General features: G+C 35.5%; 1 protein-coding gene across 1 annotated transcript in view; it reads left to right on the top strand.

Annotated features, from left to right (window-relative positions):
- The first annotated feature begins 749 nt into the window (after positions 1–749).
- Positions 750–21,098, top strand: part of LOC113425670 (1-phosphatidylinositol 4,5-bisphosphate phosphodiesterase zeta-1-like) — a 43,799-nt gene continuing 23,450 nt past the window's right edge. The window contains exons 1-7 of the mRNA XM_087969073.1: positions 750–754; positions 1,776–1,911; positions 6,603–6,834; positions 12,856–13,057; positions 19,418–19,562; positions 20,059–20,211; positions 20,624–20,845. Of these exons, the coding sequence (XP_087825199.1) occupies positions 750–754; positions 1,776–1,911; positions 6,603–6,834; positions 12,856–13,057; positions 19,418–19,562; positions 20,059–20,211; positions 20,624–20,845 (1,095 nt within the window). The remainder of the gene's footprint in view (positions 755–1,775; positions 1,912–6,602; positions 6,835–12,855; positions 13,058–19,417; positions 19,563–20,058; positions 20,212–20,623; positions 20,846–21,098) is intronic.

Here is a 21,098-nt window from a genome sequence, read left to right as displayed (position 1 = left end):
GTGTTAACAACTGCAGTGATTCACTTAACAAATGTGGCAAGGGAGGTCATAAAATGGGGCAAAACTCACTTAACAAATGTCTCAGCAATCCAAATTTTGGGCTCAATTATGGTCATAAGTCAAGGACTATCTATTTCTCCCTGTGCTATTATTTTTAACAGGAACAAATACCTGCCAATCTCTTCCCTTTTGAAGAAAGAGCATTGGGCAGCCTGTTAAGTGAGTAACATTATTATGGTTGGTTATAGAATCAGCCATATGTTTAGACTGGATCTGGCTTTTTTTCCCCAGTCAGATCTTTTCAAGGACTTGGATTATTATAACAGATAGTCCTTGACTCACAACAGTTCATTTAGTGACTGTTCAAAATTACAATGGCATTGAAAAAAGTAACTTACAATCATTTTTCACACTTACGACCATTGTAGTGTCCCTGAGATCATGTGATCAACATTCAAACACTTGGCAACTGATTAATATTTTATGATGGTTGCAATGTCCTGGGGTCATGTGATCAACGACAAGCAAAATCAATGGGGAAGTCAGATTCACTTAACAACTGTGTCACTAATTTAACAGCTTTGGGGATTCACTTAACTGAAAGATTGTAAGAAAGAAAGATTGTAAAGTGGGCAAAATTTGCTTAACAAATGTCTCACATAACAGAAATTTTGGGCTCAATTTGGTTGTAAGTTGAGGACTACTTATACTATTTGATTTGTATGCTCCGTTTCTTATATATAAACTCAATGTGGTGAGCATATCTAATCTTTCCTCTCCTATTTTCCGCAAAACAATAACAACCATGTGAGGTGGGTTGGGCTGAGAGAATGACTAACCCAAAGTCGCCTTTCATGCCTAAGGAATCATTTATTGCTCTAATCACAAAGCTTTTTTTAGTAGAAACGTCCAACTTGGGTGGGGGGTTGATTCATATATTCCTTGTCTCCATACTCTAAAATAAAGGCATATAAATTTAATAATAAAAATCTTTGCAGGCTGAAATGGGAGGAGAAAAAGGAATTGCTGTCTTCTAGATTATTTATTTATTTTAGATTTTTTCTTATCCTACCTTTATTATTTTTTATAAAGAACTCAGTGTTGTGAACATACCTAATACTTCTTATTTTCTCCACAACCCTGTCAGCTGGATTGGGTTGAGAGAGAGTGATTGGCTCTAAGTCACCCATTTGACTTTCGTGCATAAGGCAAGACTAGAACTCATAAGTCTCCTGGTATCTTATAACCACTGACTAGACCAAACTAGCCCTCTTATATTATGTCCATAATACATGCTTCAGGGAAAATAATCACCAACAAGTTTAAGAGTGCACTCCTGGCCATATTATTTTAAATAACTAATTCAAAGCTGGATTTTGGAATGAATTGTTTGAATGTCATCAATTAATCCTGTGTATAAAGATGTATTTTTATGTAAAATCTATGGGCTTTTCAATCTATATTAACCATTGGCTCTCTACCTCTTATTTTGAAATCCTTTTTTTATTCACTGGCTGTAATGTTTTTTTATTTGGTTATGATTTTCAAGGCTAAGAGGTTTTTAGCATTTAGAATACTGCCATATATAATAAAGTATGCTTAACTGCTGTCCTATTGAAATGCCTATTTTAAGCATCTTGGAATAGGTGTATATATTCAGACATCTTTATATCTAGGTTATTTGCAGAAATAACAATTTGATGTGTATATTTCAACTTGGCACCAAAGAAAAATGAGAAGTATGATTTACGTTGAATTCTGATTCCCTTAACCAGCTTTTCATTTACATGGTTTTTAAGCATTATCCATGACAGATTTAGAAAAGGAACGATTAACTTGGAAAGTACCCTGGAACTTCTTAATAACCTTGACATTCCTTTTGATTATATTCATGTGAAATACATTTTTAAGGTGAGAAAAATATTATTTAATCATTTTAGTATTAACATGATTTTACTAACGATTTTATTTTTAAAGATAAATTTATAACATGCTAGATATTTGCTAATTTAGTTATCATATCTGTCAATTATCATTTGGGGCAGTGGCAATCATTTTGTGGGATAATTGTGTGTTCTTACAGTGCCATTTATGATAATTAAATATCAGAAAGATATTTAATTATCATACATGACACACTAAATATGACACACTAAATATCCATGGGAAATTAGTGAAATATCATGCAAGCAGTATTGGCAGTGGCCACAATTTAAGGTTATTAAATTGTATTAGTTAATTTAACACAATAGCCTTATCCAATCATATATGCTAATTGGATATCTCCAGTTCAATTTACTTTTGCAAAAACAATCATAGAGGTATCCTGTTTGTATCAGGGCCACAATTCTGAGAGAGAGTTGAGGAGTGTATGCTCAATGAATACACTGAGGGTTTTAGAGGTTTCTTTGCTAGCCAAAAAAAAAAAAAAAAAAAGACTGGTGTTGAATTGTCTCTGGAGGGAAGTCATAATTCTCCTTTCCAGAAACAGACTAATATGTGAACTTTGCTTTTTTAAGTGTGGTTAACAGTGATACCACCAAACAGCCACGAAAGTAACAGTGCTGTTGGTCTTTTCTCCTGTAGAAGCCTCACTGCTTTAAAAGAGAAATACCTACTGAGCTGTTCTGTCAAAAGAGTTAGGAGCTTTCAATATTGATAGATTACTTACATTTCTGAGTACAAGTAGTCCTTGACATATAACTAATATTCAGATCAGAATTTTGGTTGTAAGCAAGGCAATTGCACCTGATTTTACAACCTTTTTTGCCACCGTTAGGTGAATCATTACAGTTAAGAGAATTACATGGTCATTAAGTGAATCTGGCTTCACCCACTGACTTTGCTTGTTGGAAGCCAGTTGGGAAGGTTACAAATAATGATCAGATGACTCCAGGATGCTGCAACTGTTACAATTTCAAACAGGATACCAAGTGCCTGAATTTTGATCACATGATGATCATGGCAATGCTGTGAAGGATGTAAGTACAAGCACTAGTCATAAGTCACATTTATTTCAGTGCCCTTGTAACTTCAAACAGACACTAAATAAATGGTTGTAAGTCAAGGACTACCTGTAACCAAAAATCCTCTAAGCTTCCTTTAACTTTACACCTCTGAAATGATAGAATATCCACACTGTCACTTTGATGACATTGCTAAAATAACTGAAGGAAAATTAATTAACCTTAAATTATTAAATATATTACTAGATAAGATTAAATACTTTCAAAATAATTTAAATTTCTAAATATTTCTTTGAGGTAGAAATCTTTTATTTGTAGTTTATTCTGAAATAAAATATTCTGTTATGATAGAGCCAAACTTTGTCTTACCTTCTAAATGTTAGAAATATATGTGCTTTTAAGGGTTTTTTTTTTTTTAAATCAAAGCCATATTTCTAGATAATAATAGAATAGATGGATAGGAACTCTAATGGAACAATGATTAGAGTACAGTATTGCAGCTAACTCTGCCCATAGTCTGGAGTTCAATCCTTAAGGCTCAAAACTCAGCTGAGGCAGTAAACTAAGGATCCAGATTGTTGGGGACAATATGCTGACATTGTAAACCACCCAGAGAGTGCTGTAAAGCACTATGGGGCGATATGTAAGTCTAAATCCTATTGCTGCTGCTATTGCTAGATAATATAAGGAGTGCATTGTAGATACATGATTCATTTGTTTAAATGGCTAAATACAATCAAAATAGTTTAGGATGAATTTCTTAAAAACTGCTTTAGATTTTACTTGTCAGAACCCTTAAAAATTATGACCTGTATCCAACCTAGTTACACTGAAAATAACAGATAGCTGTATTAAAGTACAATTGTCCATTCCTTGAGTCAGCAGAAAGTTATTCTAGCTTGTTTGATAAATCTAATTCTGCCACAATAATGAGGCCATTGTTGTCATAGGACAGAGTAAGGGGGGTGATTTCCCCTCTCACTGAATATCACTTGCTAGTGAGATAAAAACCACAGATTACCTTTTTTATGGGAAAGGGGCTGAGGGAGGAGGTGAATTTGACAAAAGACTAGATTCATGGGTTTAACTGGTCAGAGTAAGACAACTTATTTGTGGGGTGGACGGGGCTGTCCTCTTTAACAAGGTAGCCTACTTTGTAGATCAAACAATGGCCTTTCAGCTGAATGGTAAAGGTTGCCTGGCTAAATAGGAAAACCCATCCTGCTTCATTTTGTAATTGCTCCCTTGGTCACTAGAATGGAAATAAAGCAGAGAGAGCTCTTTGAGGCAGAAAGAGTTCTTTAGCTGTAATGTTTTTGATCCCCCATTTCAAAGAGCTGGTGAGTTATAGACTCCCAGATTGTCCTGCCACTTGGCCCAACTCTGCTATCGGGACGGGTGGGGGAGGTACATCAGGAACATTAATAAGTCAACTTGTGTGTCCTTTAGTGCTTGTCAGCTCCTGGCACTTCACAAATTTCTCTCCATACCTGTCAGCTGTTTTTCAAGCTATTTTTAAATAGAGGAGTGGTTCAGGACTGGGTAGGTGGGATAGCAGGGCAATCTGGGAGACATAGCTCTTAATCACCTCTGATCCTATCTCTCTATAGGATTAGAAACCTATTGGATAAAGGGCCATTTGCCACCTTTCTTCCTTCCACCATGGATGCAGTAAAAGCAAAAGAGAGGTAGCTATTTATCATCTAAGTCTCCAATTATAGGGGAAGCAGAGAGGGGGAGCCAATTTCATCCACATAGACTCCAGTCCCATTAGGCCGACTTATGTAATTGTAGATCTGGCAGGGAAAGACCTGTCTATCTCAAATTATGGTAGTTTGCATTTATAGGCATTACAGGTATTAGTAAAGTTTAATAACATTTAGTTTGAATATTAACAAGTGTGGAGAGAGATGTGTCTTGAAGTGACAAAATTTGTTTTCTATTGCACTTTAGTATATAGGAATCTCTACCATGTGACTAAATAGCTGCTGTTTGGGTTGAGCCAGGTCTCTGAACCAGGATTGACTCAAAGACTTAGCAAATTAAAAGAGAGACAAAGAATTGAATTTGAAATCTGTTCCCTGGGATTGGAAGTGTGTGTATGCGTGTGTGCCCACAGCAGCCTAAAGTAGAGATATATAAATTCTTAAATCTAAAGAGGAAATGGTTCTTAAGATTTGGAATAAGGGCATTTGCCAAATACAGCAAGGTGCCCATGCTAGGACTGAGGCATCTTTCCCATTTCAAATTTGAATAACGTGAACCTCTAAAGAGAAGTCATGTTTAATTTTGTACAGTGATATTCATGAGGACTAGCTGAAATGGTATTCAGATGAGAAACTAAACATTGTCTGAAAAGGAGTGATGCTTATAATTTCTGGGTAACTTATAGTAGGAAAGATAATATTAGCACAAATATAAAATATAAATTACTTCTAGCTACAAATGGATATTCTTTATAATACCATGTGGATAATGTTCATTGGGTGTATATGAAATGGATACAATGTAGTACAAATATAGTATATTATAATACAAATATATCTGAAATATATAAACAAGCTAAATAAAGTTGGCTCTTTTCCCTTTTGTGCTTGCCACTAGTGTTAACATCTCAACACTGGACATTATCAGTTGATATGATATCATTGTTATTACTGGGCACATAAATCAGCAGAGATAACTGTCAATCAGTAATTTTAACCTACATGGTGGGGATATAATTGACTAGTGCACAAAATCCACTGATAGACAACTTGTTGATAAGCAAAAAATGAAAAAGAACTGGAAAGTTTTGCTAGGCACTTATAAATAAAAGTTATTAGCCTGGTATCATGCTTATTTACCTGTTTATTTAATAAACTTAAACATAAAAACCAAACACAAGTTGAAGTAAATATTCATTTCCTAATAGGTCATCTTAGATGCTTACAAGTTTGCTTTATAACAGCCCATGGCTATAATTATTACAATACTACTTTACATCAGTATACATTGAAATAAAGCTTTTCAATGGCATGGAATACAAAATATCCCCTCTACAGAAACCCATTCCATAAAGATTGAGAAATGTCTAAACATGACTTGCTTTCTACTCTGTTTCTGTTTTGAAAAAAACCCCACTACATAACTGCTTGATTTGATGTCCTATTGAAAGTTGGAGGCTGATTATTGTTGGAATAAAATGCTGAACTAGTGTTAAGTTATTGCTAGAGGATTTTTCTTATGTTAAGTTTTAAGTTTATATGAACCTGTTTTTAAAAGACAAGATTGGGTAACGGAATTTGGTGAACTATTAAATCAAGCCTTCTATCTGAGTCCTCCAATTCAGAGGAATTTACTTCATGTGTCAATCTTCTCCAAGCTGTTAAGATAATTTGTGTTTGGTGAATTGGCCAACCTTGAAATTCTCTACATGAGCTTGGGTGAAGTGGTTACTACTAACAATCTTACAAGATAACTATAAGCTTGGGTGACAGCGGTAGAAAGAGAGATTAGTCTCTTGGTACATAATGTTTTCTTGGTTCACGAAGTATCTAAGATACTTCTTAGAAGATATTTCTAAGAAACTGAATGTTTTTCATTTTTCTTTTTCTATTAATGATATGTGCTGTATATATATTTCTTTTAAACCAGACAAGTGATTCATTCAAGGCTGGAAATATTACTATAGAGGATTTTAGAAGAATATATCGTGCTATAGCACATAGATGTGAAATTCATGAGCTCTTCACAATCCACTCTCCAAACCACAGAATACTATCGCTACCAAATCTAGTTGGCTTTCTCAGAAATGAACAGTTTCAGGATAATGCTGATGAAACAATTGCTTCTCAACTTGTTGCAAAATTTGAGCCCATTGAAGAAGGTATGCTGTATTTTTAATTTCTGAATATCACATTTTTTAATCAAATGGAATTCAGTAATACTACACATAATTTTAACATTTTTAAATGTACACATTGATTTAGAAATAAAATATTCTCAGAAATCTAATTTTCAAATATAAAAATATAGATCACCTTTAACATTGAAATATGGATTTTTCAATACAAATTACTTTAAAGATGGCAAAGATGGAATTGTTTTTCAGTTGTCATGCTAAAAATAATTCTTTTATCTGCTGGCATTTCCAAATGGAATTGTGGGGTAGGAGAAGAGGAGAATAATAAATTGTGTGCTAATTTGTCCTGGTTTCTGAAGTAGCTTTGTACAAAGATACCCTGCTTATCTCATTATTCTTAAAGAAAAAGGCCAATATGTCCATATGGGGATTTTTTTTCTTTTAGTTTAAGCCAGTTGCTGCTGAAGCATAGTGTCCTTTCCTTCACTTGGTGGTTGAATTGAGAAATAATTGATGCTGAGATTTTTACAATACACAAATCTCCAATTACCAATGAAATGCAAGGAGTGAGGCTCTAAAATAAAAGGTAGCTGTAATTGAGTCTGGTGAGGATACCATTTTATGCATATTGCACTCAAAAACTACACTGAGATATTCTGGAAAATACATTCTGGAAAATTGCTTGGGGGGTTTCCCTTGCTGGGGACCCTTAGATACTGTTTTCCATATATACGGGCTTACATATAGATATAGGCATATGTATATGTATGTGTGTTTGTATGTATGTATGTATGTATGTATGTATGTGTGTATGTATATATATATATATATATATATATATATATATATATATATATATATATATATATATATATATATATATATATATATATATATATTACACTCCTGGAGAAGCACCCTACTTTCAACCACAGGAGTAGGCACCACCCCTAAGTACAAATAATAATAATCATAATAATCATAATACTTCACCCAGACCCACAATGGCTCAGCCTAGCCATATGCCCCATCAATAGGACAATTATTGGACTTTTTACAGGAGGGGTTGACCAAGGGCCTATCTCCAAATACTTTATGCAGACAGGTGGCGGCCTTAGCCTCGGTGATATCCTTGGGTGACCTTCATTCCATAGCGCACCATCCACATGTCTGCAGCTTTCTTAAGGGTGCTGCAAACTTATGACCTCCTGTAATTCACCGCTATCCCACTTGGGAGCTCAACAAGGTGTTAACCGCATTTACAACTGGCCCATTCGAGCCTTTAAGAACCGCTAGTCTCAAATTCCTGACATATAAGGTGGTCTTCTTAATTGCGATCACATCAGCAAGGAGGATTTCCGAATTGGCAGCATTGTCGATGAGAAAGGACCTGTGCGTATTTCATGCGGACAGAGTGGTTCTCAGATTGGATCCATTGTTCATCCCTAAAGTAAATTCAGCCTTCCACAGAGCGCAGGAGTTGGTGCTTCCAAATTTGTGTCTGAAACTATCTCATAGACTGGAGCATCAATGGCATCGACTTGACGTTCAAAGGGCATTAAGCATCTATCTAGACCGCAGGGCGGCATTTTGAAAATCTGAGGCTCTATTCCTATCCTTCAACCCATCCACTTTAGGACACAGGGTGTCGTCGACGACCATTAGTAGATGGTTTAGAGCCACCATAGCTAAAAGTTACAAATGCCAGTCCATCTCAGTTCCTAAGGGCATTACAGCCCACTTGACAAGGAGTGCAGCAACATCAGCAGCATGGGCCACTCGGGCTTCCATAGATGAAATCTGCAGAGCGGCGACTTGGACTTCACCATCGCCCTTTATCAGAAATTATAAAATTGATGTCTACGCCTCAGCGGACGCTTCATTTGGCAGAAGAGTCCTGCAGAGGGTCCATAGAGTTTAGGAGTGGATTTTGATCCAGACGGAGTCCCTCCCTAAGGACAGGCCAAGCTTTGGTATATCCCACTTCTGGATGCTCTGAACAGCTCATGGGAGAAAGGTCGTTGGTACTTACCTGATATGCCTGTTCTCTGTGAGCTATGAAGAGCATCCAGCCCCACCCATTTCTTTCCGTCTGGTGGGGTTCCCTTCTGGTCAGGGATCTAGATTAGGTGATGAGTTCTGGACTTTGGCACTCAGTCTTTGCAAAACTGGGGGACGCTGGGGAGGTGTCCTGTGGAGGAGGAGGAGCGTCCCAGAGTTTTAAGCCCAGCCTTTCCAGAAGAGACTGAAGCACCTCCCACTTCTGGATGCTCTTCACAGCTCACAGAGAAAGGGCGTATCAGGTAAGTACCAACGCCCTTTCTATTTCTTTTACTTGTAAACTGCTTAGAGTCTCATCTTGCTGCGATGGGTGGTATATACATTTCATAATAAAAATGAAATAAATTAAGAAATATATTTGTTATTATTTTTGGTATAATAGTGAGTGGCATGGTGGCCTAGTGGTGAAGATGCTTGCTTCCCACTCAGAGGTTGAGAGTTCTAGATAGCGGCAAATGTTTCTCTCCTAGGACGCAAAGAAAATATATCTGCTGTGAACTCTGCATCATCAGGAAGGGCATCCGGCCAGTAAACGCTCAGCTCTATCCAGTCACCCCAACTGCAGCCTGAATTAAGGGATTACTGGGTTGTAAATAAGGAAGTTAAGTATAAGTGTGTGAGTGTGTTTGTATATGTAGGCTCTTAGTTTAGCTTGACTCCTAGTAACTTCATGGACATGACCACCTAGTTTTTTTTGGTTGACTTTGCCATTGCTGCCTTCTATATATTCCAGGAAATACTCCTTCAAACTTCCCATATTTGCTGTTCTGTAGCTTAGAAAAACATGTCAAAATCACTGAAATGCACCACAGTGCAGAAAAACTAATCTTCCATCACTACATAGCACTTTTATGAGAAAAAATGCCTCAGCAATTAATTTTGCTAAATTAAATTCTAAAATTGCTAAATTATTCTCATGGCTAAATAGCATGAAACTGCATGTCTAGTCCATTTGCCAGGAGTGACTTATTGCATAGTAGCTGTTTTGCCAGGGATTTCTCAAGTGGAGATTTTTGTTTTAAAGTCGTCTGTTCAGGAAGAATTTGTGAACAGAGATTTAATGTAAACTCAATAAATCTTGCAGGTCATTTTAGGAAGAAAGTATATTATGTTATAAGCCTACAAGCATACAAATACATTATTTATATATTTGTGACTGTATTTATATTTATAGGCTCCAAAAATGGGTATTAGATAATAAAGATTGTATATTAGCAAAATAAATAAACTTTCTTTCTTGAGTTGCTTTTATTATTTTTCTAGTCCTTTTTTGCATTAAAAAATAGTAGAATATACAATTTTTGTACACAAGGAATATAATTGAGATCTCAATACAAATAATCATATCGGTGTGGCTGGAGCAGATTCATGTCTGGGTCTTTCACTTTGCAGAATTTGGTGGGTCATTGGGTAGGCTAGATGAAAGCGAGATTCTGCTTACATAGTGGCAGTTTAAGTACAGTGTCCCATAATTGCACATGACCACATATGAGTTGTCTTTTGCATCTGGGTGAGTATGCAAACAGAGCCAAACATGGATTGTGAAAAGGAGCACACTTGTGAAAGATAATAAGCAAGCCAGTCTCCTCTGATCTGGCAGCTATAAGAATTAAACTGTCCTTTTGCCTTAAACATCAGAAACAGTCTTTAATTGCTGTTTGCCTTCATAACCTTTGCATTTGAAAGTAGTATATTTAATCCTGTTGTCTTCTTAGCTTCTTAGCACTTAGCAACAACAGCATCAAATTTGTATAGTAGAGACCTGTTAGAACAGTAATAACAGCATGCATGTGGAGCGTGGCAGTATAAGATGCAGTAGATAAAAACAGACCATACGCTACATATACATTCTGCTTGCAGCATTGAAATAGAAGGGTGAGAGATGGTATATTGTCTTCAGGAGTGTAGTTTATATTCTGTTTAACATTTTGAAGTATCTATAACAATGAATGCAATAATTTAATTAGTTGCAGCTTACTTGTCCTAGGGGCTTAGATGTAGGAAAGTGTCCTCCCTGAAAAATACAGTTACTCTCTTCCTAAAGAACTTGTAGCCTAAGAAAGTGAGCCTTGGAAATAATTGGGATCAAAAGGGAAGAATAAAAGTAAAGTATGCTTTGGGTGGAAATAAAGCCAGTCATGCACTTCATACCCTTAAGCCCTCATTTTATTCGGCCTTTTGCATATTTTTAGAGAGTCCATTTTTATATCCTAAACCTTGTAAGTCCCAAATGCAAGACTAAATATATGAAACATATAAATAGAAGCATGTTATATACCTTTAAAAAAAAATCCAATAGATAAGTTTATGTGATCCATTTTTTTCTTATAAACTAAAGAAAGGAAAATATTAATATCCCATCTAAACACATTTATTTGGAAAAATCAGTCATTAACAGTAAATGTGTTTTATCTGTCTGCTTTTTTACAGTATTGCATGATAATAGTGTGACTAGAATTCCTTTCTTATGTAGAATAAATCTTTCTCCTATGAAACTTCAAATTTAACCCTGATATTGGGAGGCTCGGACTCTCATGATAAAAAATACCTTGAGGGTTTATAAAATGGGTATACATGCATAGAGATGGGCCAGAGTCTCTCTGGTCAGAGTCACTTTGTAGAGTGAAATGGGCACAAAATAAATTTAATAAATAAATAGATATGGCACATATTTATATTGCTTTGTTTTTATTTCTGTATCTTTATATCAATATTATGTGATAGAAAGTAGACAAAACAATCATAATGCTGCTTAAGAGCCTTGGTGGTGCAGTGGTTAGAGTGTTGTACTGCAAGCTACTCAGCTGCAGCCAACTGCCTGCAATTTGGCAGATCGAATCTCACCAGGTTCAAGGTTCATGACTCAGCCTTCCATCCTTCCGAGGTGGGTAAAATGAGGACCCAGATTGTTGGGGGCAATATGCTGACTCTGCAAACAGAGAGGCCTGAAAAGCACTATAAAGCAGTATATAAGTCTAAGAGCTATTGCTATTAACCGACTTTTTTTTGAAGGAAATTCTTTGAACAAGTTTGAGATGTACTATTTTCTGAGGAAAATGTCAAATACAGAATGGGTGTTAAAATATCCAGTGATTTTAGGAAATAAAATCCTTTAAGTAAAGAATAATAATTGGGGGGAAATAAGAGCTGTAGTATTGCTGTAGAATCAGAGGACAGAAGTAACTAAGGATACAGTTTTAAGTTTCATTGTGTTTGTAAAAATAATTTAAAATGGATGGAACTTAAGACTGCAATTCCTAGTTGAGTCCTACTGAACTATTTTCTAGACAAAATATGAATAGACATGCTCTCTGACTTGGGGATTGGCAAATTTGTACCTCCAGGCCATAGAATCAAGTGCAGCCACACATGCATCCATTTCTGCACAACCTCACTAAATTAAAAGAGGTAGAAATCTCATAGGATCATGGTGTCTTTTGTCATTTTGACAGTTTCAGATGAGACCTTGCAAGATGATGGTGCTTTATTTTGTTGGTATCTAACTTATTGTATGACAATCCATATAATGGTGCCCAGGTGAACATTCTGAAAGGCTCATGGGCATAGTATTAAGTCTTACATGTGAAAAAGTTATGACAGGATTTATTGGTTTACAGTATATATTAAATGTACATACAAGTATGCAGCATAGTACGTTAGCTAATATCAAATGTAGTTTGTGATCTGACTGATAATATCCGTGGCAAGACAAAGATACTGAGAGTGCATTATCCAAAGCTCATGAAAGACATCACTCATTTACTGAATTGATTAAGTTATATGAGCATATAAAATACCTATCATATGTGATTCATTTTCTTTCAATTCTTCATCACTGAGCGTAAGAACAGTTTAAATTTTCATGTGTGATCTGACATTCCGTGTTACAGTAATATATTTAGTCTGGAATATTTTCAGTTTGTTTTAATTCTGTTTGTGTCCATGCTGGAGATATATATGTGTTTGTAATGTTCTGGCTTTCAGCAAAGAGGAATAAAGAGATGACATTTGAAGGATTTATAAGATATGTGACTTCTGAGGACTGCGCGATATTTAAAAGTGAGCACAGAACTGTTTACCAGGATATGTCCCGTCCGCTACGTGAATACTTTATTTCATCCTCACACAACACCTACCTCCTATCTGATCAGCTAATAGGGTCAAGTCACCTGTGGGGCTATGCAAGGTATTTGTATCCATTTTGAATCATTAGTTTAATATCATAAGTAGTTCAGTAGAACAGCTTCTTCTGTTTTCCTGAATCTCATTTTCAAAAGCATAAATTAAAACATCATTAAAAAACCCACTGAAAACCACAAACAGAAAGCAAAGTAGTTAGAATACAATTCAATATGACAGATAAATATTTTAGTGTTGCTATCAGGTTTTGATTTAAAGGGAAGAATATACATTTTCAAAATATAAATATACCAAGGAAACCCATATAGCTTATGCCAAAGCATGCTAGGGTAAAGTGTTTACTTTGCATACATAGTCCACTGCATGATTTACAAACTCATTTCCCCATATTTGTGTGTGTGTGTGTATGTGTAGCGTTCAGAGTTTCTAAGATTTGTTAGAGCTATTTTGAGGCAGACCATTAAACATAATGAACAATAAGCATCAGAGAATAAAGGAGTGTGAGAACTTATAGTACTCTTGGGTTTCTCATTACAGAACTAGAATTGTACCATGTTTTGTGCTATGCTTTCTCAGTTCCAGGAGTTCTTTAATTTATGTGGATCGATCCTGTGCATAGAAGGAAGGACTAAGGAACAGATCGCAGAAGATTAGCAGCAAGAAGGAAGAACAAGCACTTTGTGCAAACATTGAAAATCTAGAATTTTTTAGGAGACAGTGCTGTGTATAAGGTTTAAGTAGCATATGTTAATAATTGAGACAGACCTCTCAAGAGTACAGTTTCTTGGGCCTGAGAACAATATGTACAGAACATTTTTTCACTTAAGAGGGAGAAAATTTTTAATTGAGTCTAGCTGAACTAGTAGTACCTATATGGATGCATCCATCTCATTTTCCTGGGAAGAATATGGAAGTTGCTTGCCATCTATTCTCATGCTAGCCTAGAACTTTTGCATTGGGATTTTAGGATAGTTACTTCTGCAAATATTGATCAGGCCTGATGAATGTTTAGTTTTCTAAGGTAAGATACTGTTGTCCTTTTGAAGTGTCCACTTGTGTATGATGAAACACATGCATACCATCAAAAGTTATAAATAACTAGCAACTAGCAAGAGCTGTGATGGTGCAGTACTGCAGGCTAATTCTGCTGACTACCGGCTGTCAGTAGTTTGGCAGTTTAAGTCTTACTGGCTGAAGGTTGACTCAGCCTTCCATCCGTCTGAGGTCGGTAAAATGAACACCCAGATTGTTGGGGGCAATATGCTGTCTTGTAAACAAACCACTTAGGGCTGTAAAGCTCTGTGGAGCAGTATATAAGTCTAGATGCTATTACTATTGCTAATATAAGGGGGTTAAAGGAGGACAGGACAATAAAAGATACGAGTCAGATAACCAGTTGTCTAAAACTATTTAAACGTTGTCAAAGATTCAGTAAGAGAATAGGAATATATTTGTAATAGCCCCAGATAAATCATGTTGCACATGGAGCCTTATGAAAGATCACAAAATATTGCTTAAATGGTATACTTCAGGATATGAAAGCTTGTTAAAACATGCACAAGCCTTTTAAAATTTCTGTGTCTAGCACAAATTGAGGAGTGAACTGACATTGATCTTGTGAGACTTTTCCTGTTCTGAGCTGGACCCCCACAGAAGTACCAAATATTTTAACAGAAATTAACAAAATAACAGAGTTGGCAGGGATCTTCGAGCTATTCTATTCCAACCCTGCTTGAGCATTTCAGACAAATAGCTGTCCAGTCTCTTTTTAAAGGCTCCCAGCAATGAAGTATCCACAACTTCTGAAGGCAAGCCATTCCACTGGTTTATTGTACTCACTGTGAGGAAATGTATCCTTAGTTTTAGGTTTCTTATTGTTTAATTTCCATTTATTGCTTCTTTTCTTGTCTTCTTGTGCTTTGGAAAATAGCTTGACCCCCTCTTCTTTATGGCAGCCCCTCAAGTATTGGAACACTGCTATCATACCTAGTCCTTTTTAATAGACTAGATATACCCAATTCCTGCAACTGTTCTTTGTATGTTTTAGCCTCCAGCCCCCTTATCATCTTTGATGCTCTTCTCTGCATTCTTTTCAGAGTCTCAACATCTTTTTTATATTGTGACCAAAACCGGATGCAATACTCCATGTGTAGTCTTACAAGGCCTTATAAAATGGTACTAATACTTTATGTGATCTTGATTCTATCTTTCTGTTAATGCAGCCTAGGATTGCATTGGCTTTTTTGGCGACTAAGGCACATTGCTATTATTTAATATTTAAGTGATTGTCCAGTAGGACTCCAAGATCCTTCCTGCAGTTACTTGCTATTGAGCAAAATTTCACCTAATCTGTGTATCTATATTTTACAAGAGAGTAGTTAATTGTTTCTGGGTAAGAAACAATTAACTGGTTTAAGAGGTTGGGTACACGGAAGAAAAGCAAACTAAGGATAGCTCCAGAACCTGTTTTGGAATCAGTTGTGACTTCTAATAATCCTGCTGCTAGTAAACTGTTTCTACTTTGTACTCTGAGAAAAGGTAACATAATAAATGTTTGCGCCCTAGCCCTCAGTAGTACTACCTTGACTGTATAGGGCTTCGTGTTAGGTCTATCTTTAAAACAACTTTTGTTAAACCATGTACCTTATTTAATAGGTTCTGTCAGACAAAATGAGTGAACAAAGAATGCTAATAATAGTTTGCCAGTAGAGTTCAATAAAGACATAAAAAAGAAGAATGAACAGATAATCTCTCTATTTTGAAGAATTATATACTCAATTGTGAGGGGTGAAAAGTTTATCTCCTGAATAGCTGCTGAGTGCAAGAGTTGTGCCTTGAGACCTATTGATTGCTCAATCTGAGCATCTGAGGGACTCCTTTTTTCCTTTGACTCTCCTACTTGAGAAGATTTAGCTGAGGAAGTAGATGCAGTAGAAACAGGAAATAGCCATTTAATATTATTTTTCTTAATGTGAAGGGAAATTAAATTTTAATATAATTGATCGTGTGCTTCAGAAAAGTGGATTTCAATAAATTCAGAGCAAGTTGAATGGATTCCGTTTTCAGAAGAAACTAAACGGAAAAAATAAGTTCAAGATGGATGAGAATTCCAGGAGATACTAAAAGCATAACTGCAAATAATTCCTATTAGAAAAAAAGAGTGGACATAGAAGAAACTAATACAGGTGTATTCCTCAACCTACAAGCACAATTGAGTCCAAAATTTCCATTGCTAAGCAAGACTGATGTAAGTGAATTTTGCCCCATTTTACCACTTTTCTTGCCACAGTTGTTAAGTGAATCACTGCAGCTATTTTGTTAGCATGGTTGGTAAGTGAATCTGGCTTCCTCATTGACTTGTTAGAAAGTCACAAAAGATGATCACATGACCCCGGGACATTGCAACCATCATAAATATGAGCTAGTTGCCTAGCATCCAAATTTTGATCATACGGCTATGGGGATGCTACAACAGTTGTAAGTGTGAAAAATGATTATAAGTCCATTTTCCCCCCAGTGCCTTTGTAACTTGAACAGTCACCAAACAAATGGTTGTAAGTCAAGATCTACCTGTATAACATACACAAAATGCTAATCAGAATTCTGAAAACAAAAAAGAGCATATATAAGAGAGAGACATGTTAGTAAGGAAGAATATATATTAACAGATAATCAGAGTTGGAAGAGACCTTGTAGGTCATCTAGTCCAACCCCCCGCCCAAGTGAGAAACCCTACACCATTTCTGACAAATGGCAGTCCAATCTCTTCTTGAAAGTCTCAAGTGATGGTGTTCCCACAACTTCTGAGGGCAAGCTGTTCCATTGGTTGATTGTTCTCACTGTCAGAAAGTTTCTCCTTATTTCCAGGTTAAATCTCTCCTTGTTCAGTTTCCATCCATTATTTCTTGTCTGGCCTACAGGCGCTTTAGAAAATATTGATAGCCTGGAAGTATAAAGAATGCTAGAAAAATAAATAGGCTCCTTTTCAAAATTAAAAAATACAAAACTGTTTAGTAAAAATGACAATACTAGAACCTCTTTACTTTGAGTAAAAGGCCATGAATTACACTGTAGAATTCTGAAATAATTTTATGATGTGTGGTAGAATCTTTATTCTCTTTGACAAATAATGGAAAACTGAAATGCCAGACAATTAGAAAATGTAGTTATCTACTGTATGTACTGCATATACTGTATGTACTGTATTCGAAAAGTGGGAAAAGTAGATGTAATGAACTGAAGATTAGTTAGTGCGATACCAAATAGCAGATCATATAGGATTACCTGTATTGTTTAATATCTTGAAATAACATGTATTTACCAGAAGGCAATATACATTTATCAAGATCAAACCTTGTCAGGCTAATATTTTAATTGGATGGCTTGTTTAGTAGACTGTGAGAATACTGTAGACATAATATATAGTGACTTCAGCAAGACATTTGGTAAACTACTCCATGTAGTAAACTGTGGGCTGAATGGAATAAAAATAAAATTTTGAAGCTGGTTCAAAAATTGTACTCAAGTGTTGTGCAAAGACTCTTTAACAAATTGGAATCAAATATAATAACTCTTCCATGAAAATTACATAAAATTGAGTGGGATAATTGATATCCTAGAAAACAAAAATTAATTTAAAACAGTATTGATTGGTTATGGGCTGAAAATAACAAAATGATATTAAACTTAGACAAATGCAAAGTCAAATCTACAGTTATAGATATTAAATAATAATACTTGTAAATATAATCTTGGAGTAATAATTAATGGCCAAGTGAATATTTATGCATGCTCAAGTGTCATTTCAAGCACAACTGACTAAACAGTATAATATCAATGTCTATAAAAAAAGGCAACACACTTGAATACTGTGTCAATTTCTGGGCAATTTGTTTTCAAGAGGATGCAAATAAACTGGAAAAGATTCACAGATTGATAGAGTTAGAAATAATTGGGAATATTTAGCTTCTTAGAAATAGGGGGAATACAAGAGCATGCTACAAATACCTGAAAATATTTTCTCAGAAGGTCAGAACTTGCTTTCAAACATTTTAGAGTTCTGAAAATGGAATAATGGATTTAAGTTAAGAAAGGCAAATTCTACTTGAACACTAGAAAACACTTACCAGTAAGAACAATTCAAGGGTGGACCAAAGTACCTATAGAACTGATACACTTTCCCCTGGATATGTACAAATTGAGTGAAGATAATCCCTGTCTGGGATATTTTAATTGGGTTTCTTGTATTATTCAGGGGATGGATTCACTAACAAAACTAGCAAAATCATTGTCTATTAGAATAATTGTCTATGATTCTAAGGCTATATTTGATAGAATGAAAAATTAAAATTAAAGCCAACATTGGCAAATATTCAACATGTGGATTCCCCATTTGCCTTTTAAAGTATTTATGGAAATGATGCTGTGTAATGAGTTTTGCAGTTGTTGGGATCTTAAAGCCCATTGAAATTAATGGGACCTAGTTTTATGTCCTTTCTTTGGGGTGTACAAATCTTAATAGTCTTGTCCTTTAGGGGCTCACAGTGCAATAGTCTTTTCCTAATAGCAATTCCTAGTTTACTTTCCAGAAGCTGTGGAAGCACAATTTGCACAGTGTACTACAGCAGTTGTGCTATAACATTAACTTTTGGGAATACTATTGGATAGCCCGCTGTGATTTTTTTTTTCAGATAAATACTTGCTTTAGAAATTCAACTTCTTTCTTGGGGATTTTTCTGAGCGAACTAGTCAAGTTAAAAGAAATGTTCTACATAGAACATGCTTTTACATTTTTCTTATATGTACAGTACTAAGCACTATTTTAGCCGCCAGACAACTTTTAATCATCTCTGGTGCTATTGTTATAAATGTTTTCTAAGAGTATTTTTCAACCACAACTTTCCATAGTAATAGCTCTATAATGTGCCATTTCAAAATGACTGAAAACATGAACTGTAGCATGAGAATCTTAAAATATATTTTCTATGGAGCAACATCTCTGTTACCAAAAATAGATTAACAAAATTTCATAAAACAAATTTAATTTGTGTTGTGCAGCTGGACCAGGGCACTGAGGGCTTTCCTTGGGACTAGATGCTGACTATTTCCTCACAACTGCAGCTGAAGAAAGCTGGCATTGTCATAACAAGCTTTTAATGACAATGTTGATTGAGGAACTCCATTTATTTTAAATGACCCAAATCGACATATTACAATTACTTGTGAGGGAAAATGTCCATATTTTGGTAGAATTTGAAATGGAAGTTTTTTCCACTCCTTTCCCCAGTTGTGTTACAGGACATCAATTCCATGAGTTTTGAACCAGATTAAGAATGCCAGCAAATTCTTTTCATTTTTAGTTTTTCAGTAGCAAATATATGACTCCATTTCTAATTTTTTTTTAAAGTGCTCTGATGAAAGGATGCCGGTGTCTGGAAATTGATTGCTGGGATGGACCCAATAATGATCCTGTCGTTTATCACGGATATACTTTAACAAACAAAATTAGCTTTATGACCGTCATCCAAGTGATCGACAAGTATGCCTTTGTGGTAGGTACATGTGTGACATACCTACCAGATGTTTTAAGATACTCTTAATTAATTACCGGTACCCACATGCCTTCAGACTTTTGATGGATGATGAGAATTCAGTAGCATAAAACAAAAAGCAGTTACTACATAGGCCATGAAACAATCGGTTGGGCAGAAACTTTTCCTCTTAAAAATGAGTAGAACCAAATAAAAGCTCTGTTCCAACCCATGTCTGCAACTGCAATCGAAAGGAATAGATGAAAGAGGAGGGAAATGTATGGTCTCTTCAGCATGACTTTGTTTCTCTTGCTAGTGCAGACAACCATATTGAAAGGAAATTAAGCCCTTTACAGAAGAAGCACTATGAGCTACTTACTTGGGAGCACTTTAAGATGCTATAGTATTTTTGTGCCTTAATGAAAATATCTGTAATTGCAATATTGCTTGTTTTAGTTGTATGTATTTTCTATTTGTGCAATTAAGTAGGTTAATAACTTTGAAACTGCATTTTCAGGTCTCTGATTATCCTCTGATATTGTCTCTGGAGAATCATTGTAGTCCTAAACAGCAGGATGTTATGGTGGATTATCTAAGAACTATTCTGGGTGACAAGCTGGTTACATTTACAATAGATGAGACTATACCAACTGAATTGCCTTCTCCCGAGGTAAAAAATATAATTGTTACCATTATATACAGTATAGGGACTTTAAAATCTTTTATTTTGGATGGGGTTGGACTGCTGCAGGCAGACCAGGTGTGCAATTTGTGGGTCCTTCTAGATGAGGGGTGTCAAACTCACTTCGTCACGGCAGCATCACGTGACATATCGGGAGTTTTTTCCTCTTCACTAAACTGGGTGTGGGTGTGGCCAACACGTGACGCATCTGGCCTGCAGGGTGGGAGTTTGACAGCCTTGTTCTGCTCAAAAGTCCTGCTTGAGGAGCAGGTAGAAATATTTTGAAGGGAAGCTGGATACCTTTGTACTATATATTTCAATGATGTTGCAATTAAAAGTATAACTCACATGTTAATGGGAAGTCTTATTAACGTATAATAATATTGACTTATTTTTATAGGCACTAAAATTCAAAATTATGATAAAAAATAAAAAAATTGGAACACTCGAAGAAACACTTGAAAGAAAAGATGTGGACAGTCATGGTCAAACAGGAGAATTTGAAGAGGAGGAAACAAGTGATGATGAGTCAAATAATGAGCTAAAAAGCCCTAAGCAATCTCTGGTTAAGAAAAGACAAGCACATTGGAAAAGTGCAGCTCCCCCCAGAAAGAAACTAAAAGTATGTATGTGAAATTAAATTTTCAAAGAAAAATAGATCTTAGTTCCCATTTGATTCTTAATGGTTAGGAAAGTTCTCAAAGGAAGATATTTGAACTTCAAAGTTGGTTTGTATATGGATGTGCAGTTATAAATCAGACATTATTATTTATCTCAAGCAAGTTTGCTATTTTTCATTTACCAGAAGTAATGAAATTTTGGTTTTCTTAGGGCTGTGGACTGAAAAATGTATGAAAAAGAATTTGGAAAATGTC

This window comes from Notechis scutatus, chromosome 6 (genome assembly GCF_049901735.1).
Source record: "Notechis scutatus isolate UNSWTSFEM ecotype Mainland chromosome 6, rNotScu1.2, whole genome shotgun sequence".
Taxonomy (NCBI): Eukaryota; Metazoa; Chordata; class Lepidosauria; order Squamata; family Elapidae; genus Notechis; species Notechis scutatus.
The sequence above is the reverse complement of the archived record's forward strand: the minus strand, read 5'-3'. Positions and strand labels throughout refer to the sequence as shown.